The sequence below is a fragment of the Lissotriton helveticus genome, chromosome 9 (assembly GCF_964261635.1).
Source record: "Lissotriton helveticus chromosome 9, aLisHel1.1, whole genome shotgun sequence".
In the NCBI taxonomy this organism is placed as follows: domain Eukaryota; kingdom Metazoa; phylum Chordata; class Amphibia; order Caudata; family Salamandridae; genus Lissotriton; species Lissotriton helveticus.
The window spans coordinates 774,039,989-774,052,222 of NC_136070.1; the positions used below are offsets into that span (position 1 = coordinate 774,039,989).

General features: G+C 50.1%; 1 protein-coding gene across 2 annotated transcripts in view; it reads right to left on the reverse strand.

The window, feature by feature from the left end:
• MARK4 (microtubule affinity regulating kinase 4) overlaps nucleotides 1–12,234 on the reverse strand; it is an 811,738-nt gene that overhangs the window by 289,586 nt on the left and 509,918 nt on the right. For both annotated transcript variants that reach the window (XM_078660898.1, XM_078660899.1), the window contains exon 12: nucleotides 11,411–11,594. In XM_078660898.1, coding sequence (XP_078517024.1) covers nucleotides 11,411–11,594 — 184 coding nt within the window. The remainder of the gene's footprint in view (nucleotides 1–11,410; nucleotides 11,595–12,234) is intronic.

Sequence of the window (12,234 nt, forward strand, 5' to 3'; positions counted from 1 at the left end):
CTCATACATCGATTTTTTTTTCTCAAGTACATCGGAGCGCATTAATAGTACTGTTTTATTTGTATTTTTTTTAACTGGCAGACTCCTCACACGGATTTCCTGTTCGGCTGTCTTCTTTGGGAACTTTCAACATCACGTCGACTGTGCTGTCTAACAGTGCCACCTAATGGATATTTTTCATGTTTGCACTTCAATAAGGAAATTATATGAAAATGCAGATCTTCTAATTCTACTTCTCTATGTCAAACTGAATTCCGCCTAAAGTTTCCAGCAAGTGTTTACCTTTCTTGCCTCCATCAGCATCAGTTTTCTTCTTTTAAGATGCTATCACCATAAAATATCTATGTGCTTCACTTAAGCTATATGACATAATTTTTACAGTCATTTTAGAATAACCATTTCATGATATGTGTACAGGCATATCTAAAGTTAAAAATGTAATGACATCTTTACAGTCATAATTATTTTACATGCCTCACCTACCCTACTGTAAATTGCATTTTACTGTGTCATATTTAAAAAAATATATATATGGGGGTAGTTCTTCAATGTTCTTCATATTATGAAGTGGGGTAATGCATTCTACTGTTTAAAAAGAAAAAAATGCAAATGCATTCTACTGTGCACGTTCAGCCACACCAAGTTTTTAAGCTGTAAATGTATCCTATTTTATTACGTGTGGTCCCTTAAAAATGCAAATGCATTCTACTGTGCACTCTCAGCCACACCAAGCTTTTTAGCTTTAACTGTATCCTATTTTATTACGTGTGGTCCCTCATGCTTTGAGGGAGATTTTACTGTTTCATGTGGTATGTCCCCACATCTACATTGCGCATTTTAAACTTTGTTTCATGTGGTACAACCACATCTGCGCATTTTAAAATTTGTTTCATGTGGTATAACCACATCTGTGCATTTTACAAATTGTTTCATGTGGTACAACCACATTCGCACATTCTACACGGTGTGGTCTTGCTCCACACATTTTACACGGTGTGGTCTTACTCCACACATTTGACACGGTGTGGTATTTCGCCACACATTTTACACGGTGTGGTCTTTCTCCACACATTTTACACTGTGTGGGTATCTCTCACACTTTTCACTCAACCTGCTTTGGGGAAGTTCTGTAGTGTAGCTCACCTTTCCATTTCCACCCTTTCCTTCTTTGTGAGCATAACACACGTTTATTCATTTACTGTGTTAAATACCACTACTGTATACTGCTTGTGTGAAGGACAGCCTTCCTTTGTTTCTGTCTTCGGCTGTCTTCCACTCTTTCACTGTTATCTGTACTTATTTTGTCATTTAATTTTTTTCCAATTTCTTTTTAACACCTTGTACTTACTTCCTTGTTTGCCTGGCCAGCATACATGATCTTAGTACTTGGTTTCCTCTTGAGTCTGTTGTACAGTTCTGTATTTATTTTTGTGTTTCTGTGGAAAGGAAGATGGTGTAATGTCCTATTACTTACCGGTAATCTTCATTACTCCGGGTCCCGTAGTCCCGTAGTCCTCGACACCTTCATACTCACAAGTGGAGATTACCATCTCCCGACAGAAAAAAAGAACAAGAGGAATGCTGGGACGCTAATACTGCCCCTCCGCCCGGGAGTACATAAGCAGTACTTACCCAGCAGCCCTCCTGTACTAAAAAAGCCCAGACAGGAAGGCCGGCCGTCGGGGAGGGAGGGAGGGTCGTATGAAGGTGTCGAGGACTACGGGACCCGGAGTAATGAAGATTACCGGTAAGTAATAGGACATTACCCCCAGGTCCCTCCGTCCTCGACACCTTCATACTCACAAGTGGAGAATACCAAAGCAGAAAACCCGGCCTTCCGCACGCACAAGCACACCCAGGAAACCACAACAAAAGCAGCCACCCAAGGGAGCACCGAGAAGGAGGAAGGAAGACCGCAGGAAACAGCCGGCCCGCGACCCAGAACAGGACAGCAGGGACAAGGACCGGAGACAAACAGAAGGCCAGGGCACCAAAAAGGAGGCCGCAACCCCGGGAAACCCCGGAGAAAGTCAACCAGAACCAGGGCACAAAGGACCCGCCAAAGCAACCCACCGGACAAGGCCGACAAGGCCTGAACCAGCAGGAAGACCACAGGCTCTGGCAGACCCCCAAGGAAAACCGAAACATCCCCCAGGAAACTCCAAAGAGACCAGAGGAGAAACCCCGGCCGAGGAGGGGAGGCCACACGAACCCAGGAACCGAAAAGGAGGGAAAACCCGAACCCAATCAAAAGACAGGGAAGGGGAGAACCCCAAAAGGCCAAAAAGCACCACAGGGAGAGAGGACACCAACCAACCAGGAAGGCCACCAAACCTACGGCTTTTGGCCGCCATAAGTGTGGCAGGGTATGCTCAGACGTGAGTCCCTTGCTCACTTTGCCACTGGATTCAAGCAAGCCGGGCTGAAGACGGCTGGAATGCCAGAAACCGGTCCTCGGAAGCTTGTTTCCGGTCCAGGGAAGACATGGCTTGGCAGTTCGGGCTGGACTGTTCCCATGAGGCACAGGGTCAGACTGATTTGCATATAGCCATGTCAGAACTGGGGTGGCAGAGTGGGCTAAAGAACGGTGATGGATTAAACCCAGATCTTTTGACTGGGTGTGAGTGTTTGATTGATTCAGATGCTCCGTCCATCCCCACCCCCTTTTGTACCGCTTTTGGCCGCCATAAGTGTGGCAGGGTATGCTCAGACGTGAGTCCCTTGCTCACTTTGCCACTGGATTCAAGCAAGCCGGGCTGAAGACGGCTGGAATGCCAGAAACCGGTCCTCGGAAGCTTGTTTCCGGTCCAGGGAAGACATGGCTTGGCAGTTCGGGCTGGACTGTTCCCATGAGGCACAGGGTCAGACTGATTTGCATATAGCCATGTCAGAACTGGGGTGGCAGAGTGGGCTAAAGAACGGTGATGGATTAAACCCAGATCTTTTGACTGGATGTGAGTGTTTGATTGATTCAGATGCTCCGTCCATCACCACCCCCTTTTCTACCAAACCCAGGACAGCACAGGCAGAGGGGACCAAACCAAAAGAACACTGCCCAGAGAAGCCCCCAGAAACCAGACCAAAGCCGACCGAGCAAGGAAAGGCCAACAAGACCGGAAAACCAACACCCAAAGAAACCCCACCAAGACGGGAACAGAGCCACCGGCCCCAACCCCCAGAAACCCCAACCCAAAAAGGGAGGGAACACAAGGCAGGAGGGGGGCCCAGAACAACCGGGGAAACCCTGCAGCCACCAAACCAGGCAGAGAGGGCAGCACAAAGAAGGCACCCACACAGAACAGGACCACCCGAAAACCCCACCGCAGGCGAGACAAGCAGCAAGGGCAGGAGCCGCGGAGAAGAAAAGACCCAGGGAGCACAGCACGCAGGCCACAACCAAAAGGCCCAAACCCAGCCACCGGAGAAGAGCCAAGGCAAACAGCCAAAGCGTGGCAACAAAACGCCAAAAGAACCAGGCAGCCAGGACCAGAGCCAAGCCACCCGACCAAGCAGGAGGCACCACAGGCTCAACCAAACCCCAGAAGGAGCCCACGCAGCACCCAGACCAACCCAAAGGGGAGGAGGGACCGGGAACCACCAGCACAACACCGCCGGACCATACAGCAGGCAAAAGCGGAAGCAGGAGGAAGCAGAACAGGCCGAGGGCCAAGCAGCCCCACAACCGCAGACAACCCGCAGCCAAGAGGGAGGAACCACAGAGGCAAGAACACCCCAGAACCGCACCCCAACCTGAGGGGAAGGGGGGGCACCCAAACAGACCCCCACCTGGATCGAGGGAGCAAGAAGCCCGCAGACCCGGAGCCAAAGGACCCCCCACAGGCACACAACCCAGGGGAAGAAGCCCCGGAAGAGAACCGCCAGAAGGAGAACCCAGAAGGAACCAACCGGAAACAGCCACAACAGCGGAGCACCATGCCAGGACACCAAGGAAGCCCAGGCAAGGGACCAGAGCCCAAAAGGAGCCCAACACACAGGAGCGGAAGCCCCAGCAGACACCCAGCCAGGCACCCCCACGGGAACCAGATGAGACCAGAACTACCCAGGGAGCAAACACACCGGAGCGCAGAAGGACCCAGAAGCCAACAGCACCCAGCAGCCCCAGGTAGGCACCAAACCTGCCCGACCAAGCACAACCATGGAGCAGACCGCGGAGCACGGGAGCAGCACAAAAAACTCCAGAACAGGCGGCAAGACAGGACAAGCCAGCACAGCAGGAAGGAAGCCACGACAAAACAGCAGCAGCAGCAACCAGGGACCAAAGCCCAACCACCACCGGAAGCAAACACGGGACGGTGGGAGGGGGGGGGGGGGTGGAGCCAGGATAAATAAGAGCAGGCGCCCAAACCAAAGCAGTCCGAAACCCCCAACGAGGCCAAGGCCAGGAATAAACCAGGCAGGCCAACCCCACGGCAAACCCCGAAGGGGAGGCCAGGAAACAGCAGAAGCCAGCCAAAGGCAAGTCCAAAGCACCAGGAAGACCCAGGCGTACCCCCAACCAGGACCAAGGCAGCACAAGCCAACCAAGAAAAACCTGGCGCAGCCCAAGAGACGGGAGGGCCAGGAATCCAAGCCCCAAACCCCGACCAAGCACACAGAGACCAGGAAGCGGAGCAGAGGCCACAACACCCAACCCGCAGAGGAGGCAAAGCCATCGAAGAAATCAACGGCAGGCCAAGCGGAACCAGGGGAGCCAACAGGCCAGTGGTCCCAGAAACAGGAACACCGACCCACCCCAGGCGGGGCCAGGGAGACAGAAGCCGAGGGGAACAGAACGAACCCCCAACAGGCTGCCGCAGAAGAAGCGAGGAGCAACCCAGACATAAAGAAGCAGAGGGCAAGGCGCAAGCAAGCAGGCAGGGAGACGCCAACCACACAGTGAATCCCCGGAGCAAGGAAAGGCAGAGCCACCGAAAAAAAGGAACCAGCCCCCACAGAGGCGACAGGAACCCACGCCAACCAGCGGCAGGCCACAACAGAAGAGCGAAAGCCAACAGCACAGAGAAGCAGCAATCAACTCACTGGAGAGGAAACCCCACAACAGAGCCCGAAAGAACCCACAGGCACGAGAGGCCAAAAGCAGGGGCACCCTCCGAAGAAGCGCACCAAAGGGAGAAACCCCTGGCAAGCCCCAACCCAGAAAACAGACCAGAGCCGGGGCCAGCAAGCGGCAAGGCAGCAGGGCAGGAACAGAAACCCGAACCATGCAGCCCAGAAAGAGAAGCACAGGAACCACAGTGCCCGAACGCCCAGCTCCCCGCAGACACCCCCGCACCACAGGGGGGGGGGGGAGACGCGGACAGAGAGCCCCAGCGAACACCAGTATGTCAGAGCGACCCCAGGCCCATAGAAGCACCCGCCACCAAGGCCACACAGGAAGCAAGCAGAGCGGAGCACCCAGAGGCAGCCGCAGGCCACCCCAGAGGAAGAAGGGACTAAGCACAGCACGAATGCATGCACCCCAAGCAAGAGGCCCCTGCACAAACCATGGCACCCGAAGCAGGAACAAGGCACGCACAGAAGGACCGACCGCCCATACACCAGGACAGACACCAGCAGGCCAACAGAGACCCCCAGCGGAAAAAAGGGGACCGAAAACAACCAGAGCGGGGGCCAACAACACAACAAGGCCCCCACCGCAGCATGGAGGAAGCAAAGAGGACGTGCATACGCAAAGTAAGCGAGCACCGAAGGAAATATGGCACTGAGTAGGCACAAACACCACAGTCCCCCAGAACAGGAAAGAAACATGGCAACCCAGCGCCCAAGACCACAGCAGGGTGCCAGAAAACCCCGCAACAAGCAAGGGACCAGCAAAGGAGCCAAGAGAACCGGCCAGAAACAGAGGATGAAAGCACACAGCAAGATCCGAACCGAAGCACCACGATCCAGGAACGGACGCTCCAGCCGCCACGCCACGCAGAGGAAGGACAGGCCCGTGAACCATCGGGGGAAAGCCCAACGCCCTCCCAACAGAGGGAAGCCACAGGGACCACCGACACCTGACAGGGGCGGCGCCAAAGGCAGAGGAACAATGCCACACAAGAAATAATACCCACGAAGGAAATATCGCCAAGCACAACCTGGCCGTACAGCACGCCCCTGGATTGCGATGACGCCCAGTCAGCTGCAAGAAGCCCTCAAAGTAAAGAGACCAGCCGCCAATCCCAACCATGTGGCAGGAGAGGGAACGGAAGGCAGAGGAAGAGCGCAGGAGGCGCAGGCATGAGACCCCGGGTGCAGCACAAGGAGACTCTAGATGCGTGTCCCGGCGTTTTCCAGAAGGCTAGCCTGCCAACTCAGCCCTCCAGGGCTGGAAGACGAAAAACAGATGTTCCAAAAGCAGTACCAAAACCTGGAAAGGAACGAAAGCAAGGCAGGCAGCAGGAAAAACACAGGCAGGGTGAGCACAAAACCACCACTATGCGGGACTCACCTGGGGCGGGGGCCGGAACACCCCCAGGAACAAGGCCCCCACACCAAACATCCGGCACCAGAAATCCAAGAAGAAAGAAAGCGCAGCGCGTCCTCCACCCGGCCAGGCCACAGGAGGACGCACACAGGCGACCCGGAAGGAACCCTCGGGAGGCGAGCAGCACCAGCATCCAGAACAAACTGTCGACAGACAGAAAAAAAGAACAGGCGGGCTGCTGGGTAAGTACTGCTTATGTACTCCCGGGGGAAGGGGCAGTATTAGCGTCCCAGCATTCCTCTTGTTCTTTTTTTCTGTCGGGAGATGGTAATCTCCACTTGTGAGTATGAAGGTGTTGAGGACGGAGGGACCTGGGGGTAATAGTGGTTTGTACTTTTCTTTTCTCTCACTTCCTATCCACTTTACTTCCTCTGCTTGCTATTTCCATATTTCATTTTACGCTTTCTTTCACTGTACCATTCACTACATTTAATTCTTTGATTGTCATGCCTCTTTTTGATGCCTTTTAAAATGTCCTTTCTTTGCGTTGTAAAGGGGGAAGATATGTGATATCCTGCTGCTCAGCCAGAATGACTGCCTGATGGAATGTTAGTGTTTGGAATGTGTGCGTGCGTGAATCAGTTGGATGAAGGGCTGAGCAGCAGGGAAGCTGCTCCTAGTGGGGCTCCTACTAAGACTCTGACTTTAGCTGTCTATGTATCTAATTTACCACTTAAATAAATCTACGTGGTAAACTACCTGGCTTGGAGCGTCCTTTCATCAATACTACAGAGAGACGACGCTCTGTAAGCTCAATTTCATGCAATATCATGTTTGCGGCCCTAACTAAGAAAGGGTCAAGATTGTTGACTATTTCACCCCCCATAGCTTGTGCTGGAGCTTTGCGCTAACCCATCTTTTGGTATCCGCTTCACCGACAGTTGTTTGAGGCAGTTCACAATCTTTATTTAAAAATCCCCAGGCAGCAGGAGTTGAAGAAATTGCCCAGCCCAGCCTCTTACGGGCTACGACGTATGTGGACGGGCCTGTCTATGGCCCAGGCGCGTCCCTAGCCACTGGCGCGCGTCACACTTTTGAAGGTCCTGGGAGGTTTGGGATGCGGAATGGGGGAACCAGAAGTAATGTCAGGGGAAGATGGGAGTTGTGGTCCACTCCCCAGCAAAACTCCGTGAAGCAGCTCTCCCCTAGGCTCTCCTCCGCACGGTGCACAGGTCTCCCCTCAACTCCCTCCTGCACAGCAGTGAAGTGGCCAAAAACGTAAACACAAACTCTGGTGCGCAGCATGCTTTTGAAGGTCTTGGGAGGTTGAATCAGGGAACCGGAAGTGATGTCAGGAGGAGATGGGAGTTGTAGTCCACGCCCCAGCAATACTACATGAATCGGTTCTCCCCTTGGCTCTCCTCAGCACAGTAGGTGGTGCACATATCTCCCCTCAGCTCCCTTATGCACAGCAGTGAAGTGGCCAAAAACTTCTTTCTTCAACTCCTACATATTCTCCCATTGCTCCTTCATGGCTGGGAACCACATATAGTAATGCGACAAAAAGTATCCAAAAACACTACAGTCATACACAAATCACTGCCCAGAAAAAAGGATCTACTAAAAATAAGAATTTTTAGTATATAAAATGGACTGTTAACTTTGGTCAGTTTTGGGAGGGGGGCAAGGACGAAAATACGCCTTTGGTTGGAGAAACTGACATGTCGGAAATACCACAAACAGGGTAGTCTGAAAATAATTCTATTACTTTTTTGTCAAAGAAAGATAAACACTGGAGGTGCGTCTTCATGGATTAGGGATCATGTTCATCATATATCCTACAGGATATCACATTTCAGATACTTCCCTGAATCGTGTTTTTTTAAAATGCATTGACACTGTAAGTAGCCTTTTAAGGGGTATAAAACCATCCAGAATTCATTTACATATACAGTTTTGACCAGTCTATGATAGGGAGTATTTCATCTGAGAGGTTATTATTGGGCCTTGCAGCTTTTAGTAGTCGAGTCGAAATATTCCTCTATGGAAGAAAATTAATTTGGCTAGATCATCAAGAATATAGCAACATTAATTGTATGAAGGCGGTAATTAGGATGAATGATTCCCAGAAACCTTGGAGATACTAGCGGCTACGATATCAACAAGGTTTGTGGGATGGAAGGACCCCTACTTGGGTCTGGTAATTTGCTTCAGTACGTTATGAACTTAAAAGACTTAGACATTGGGGCCTGACTGGAATTTAAAAATTGGGCGATATGATGGATGAGGCCAGGCTGAAAGTTGTTCTAGAATTGTAGAAAGCGGTACAAAAGGGGGTGGTGATGGACGGAGCATCTGAACCAATCAAACACTCACACCCAGTCAACAGATCTGGGTTTAATCCATCACCGTTCTTTAGCCCACTCTGCCACCCCAGTTCAGACATGGCCATATGCAAATCAGTCTGACCATGTGCCTCATGGGAACAGTCCAGCCTGAACTGCCAAGCCATGCCTTCCCTGGACCGGAAACAAGCTTCCTAGGACCGATTTCTGGTTTGGCGGTTCGGGCTGGACTGTTCCCATGAGGCACAGGGTTAGACTGATTTGCATATGGCCATGTCTGAACTGGGGTGGCAGAGTGGGCTAAAGAAAGGTGATGGATTAAACCCAGATCTGTTGACTGGGTGTGAGTGTTTGATTGGTTCAGATGCTCCGTCCATCGCCACCCCCTTTTGTACCGCTAGAATTGCAGAAGTCTGAAATAACAAACCCTGAACAGTGTAGACACTTCTGTGTTCAATGTGTACTTATTAGCCAGGAACTGGACTGGAACACCATACAAGAGACCAAAATCCTTATGCAGGAACTAATGAAAGGGGCCACATCTCAAATCCATATCACTATTACATGTCAATATGAAAGATATGATGGGACACCTGAGAGACAAATGTGTGGGTGACCTGGGGGAAGTTGAGCCTTGGGAATCTGTAGATGCTGTTGCTCACCCTGGTGAGATGGCTATTCCGTCTAGTTTAATGCTAGCACAGCTAAAGAGGTCGCAGAGGATGTATTATCCTAGATCAAAATTATTCAAGATGGGTTGACTGAGACACCGACCTTTACTAGGCGCAAACTTGAAGTAGGCATGTAAACCATAAGGGTGTGTGGAAAGGTTCAAATATTTACGGTGCTCAGTGACCGGATAGTCGTTCTAGTACAATGGCCACCTAGCAGACAGCCTGCACTCCTAGGGGTACTGGGTGAAGAAGAACTAAACAGAAATAAAAATACATTCTGTACCCTTTCAATAATGCTGGCTAAGCATAAGACTGCAGAACAACTATGGCAATATAATGAACATACACACTGATGAATGGCTGTGAGGGGCATATGATGCTTAGGCATGGATAAAGTGGTTTATAAAAGTCATGGATGACACCAAAAATGGGAATAGATGTGGGGTTTGTGGGAAAAGGCTTGGGTATGTCCAATGCTAAGGGAGTGTGGCTCTAACTTCCGACTGGATCCTTACGTAGGGAGTAGATACAGGATTGCCATGAAGTACAGGCCCTAGAAGGTGCAGGTAGGACCCTGAACTGACAAAGGGAAAGCCCTCTAACTGTGATTACTCTATTTTCACCATGTATATAAAATGCTGCTCTTTAACTGCAAGGAGTAATGGACCAACTTAACTTTTTTTCTACTAATAATACAAGCAGTTAAAAAATAAACATTCTATAGTACCAGCCTGCAACAATATACTCTCTATGAACCTGGATGATTGTTCTGCAGTGAAGAGGTCTTCCAACGAAAGTTTGTTGATATTTTTAACCACCGTTGAGAACAATTGGTCATCTAGGCATTTCAGTGACTTTTATTGTAGAGGGGCTGAAATGTGTCCCTTCTCACGCTGCTCAACTATATAATATAAGTCTCAGGTAACATTTACTTACTACTCTCAGATATCACTTTTATAGGCATGCGTCACATGATACCTTAAGTCAAGTGTGATAGAGTGTTGTAAACAAGGAGAAGCATTTCTGGCCTGGTCGGCTCCGTAGAATACACATTTGTCTGTTGATCCATAGAAATCACACTGAAACCTATAACTAGCCTCTGTGGCTGACCTCGTGCCTATAACCTTTAATAATGCTCTTCATCTTTGGACTCTTCATTTTGTTTACTCAGCCAAGACCTCTTTTCACTGAGACACTTCAATTCATGAGCTCCTGCTAGTGAAAAGTACACTGTGACTGGATTCCGCTGATTGGTTTAGGCTGGGGAGTACAAACGTTTAACTATTAGAGCTTAGGATTTTTAATGTTGTGACATGTTGTGCCTTTCTGGTTTTAACAGATGTGATGTCAAATAAATCAACAACAAATGAAAAAGAATGCAGGCCTGATCACGACATAGATAAGCTATACGTTAAATTCCAGACAAACAAAATGCACGAGGCTTATCGAGTTTGAGAATAGTTCTCTCATGCCCTCAGACCTTCCGAAGGATCAGAAATCACTGAAAATGTAAAAGATGTTATGTATGGTACTGATGCAGAGGCATTTATTTCCATGCTCACGGGTGCCCTGAGCCAATGCAGAATATTGTTCTTGCATTTGTCAGAGCAAGCTGTTATGGCATTTCACAAAGAAAAACAGCTTGCAGCGTCAGCGCCCAACACTAGGTGGCAGGAGCATGCAGAGCGTGCGACCTACAGCAGTACATGCTTCAATCGTGGTAAACGTTCCAAACATTTCACCCTTTAGTTTGTGATCAACGTGATGTACGGAATATTTTGCTTACAGTTCCTAACATAACTGTGGCCAAATCATATGAGCAATTCACTGTGAATTATGGACTAATTCAAATATGTGTATGAAGCAGGACTGCTCGGCAAATGTGAGTATTGGCACTAAAACCAATGCGTTAAGATTAGTTTTGAGAGACTTGGCAGTGCTCGGAGGTAAGTGCTACTCACAGAAGTCACTGTGTCTCCGCTGGCGGTGGTAGGTGGAGGAGGAGCTGCGCTGCGTCTTGCCGTGAGCCGAGCTCGAGGTGGATGTGGACGTGGCCGTCTTGCTGGTGCCGTTCGTGACGTCGGTGGGTGCCCGCACCCTCGCCAGGGATAAACTGCTCCCGGAACGCGACTCGCCGCCTTCCACCTACAACAACATACAAATACGAGTTCAATGTGACATGTCATGCATGTAAATTAGAACGGGGAACAAGTTAGACAGGCGCCCTTAGTGGGCCGCAATCTCTGAGTTGAAATGCACCCCCTATCAAAATCTCACCCATCCTTTCTTTCCAGTTCTTTAGGCGACCAAATGCTAGTTAGCGGTTGTAGGCGTTCTTTAACGCCGAGGAGCATGGCCAGTCAGGGTACACCGGGTTACACCCTAGCTCTTCTTCCAGACGTCATCCGTGGAGCAATCACAAGCCGCAGGTTGGGCCTCTTCGTGGAGACTCCGCAATCTACGGGGCTGGACCGGGCTATGGCATTATGAAGGCCCAGGATTGTGATAGGATGGCAGCGGACAATGATGAGGAACTATGGGGTCGCAATCTCGCCCAGTCAGAGCAAGAGCCACCTAAAACCAAGAAGGCACGGAAAGAATCTAGGCCTGGCGAACTATTCGGCACCAAAGTGTCAACCAGAAACGAGCACCCAAATCCCATCAGCTGGCATCATCCCTTCAGATAAACAAGCCGCCTGCCCCACCTACAGAGGCATATTACATCTTTAATTGACTTAGGGCAATTGCCAAGGTATTGGCAATGTTTAAGTAAACAGTCCAGTCC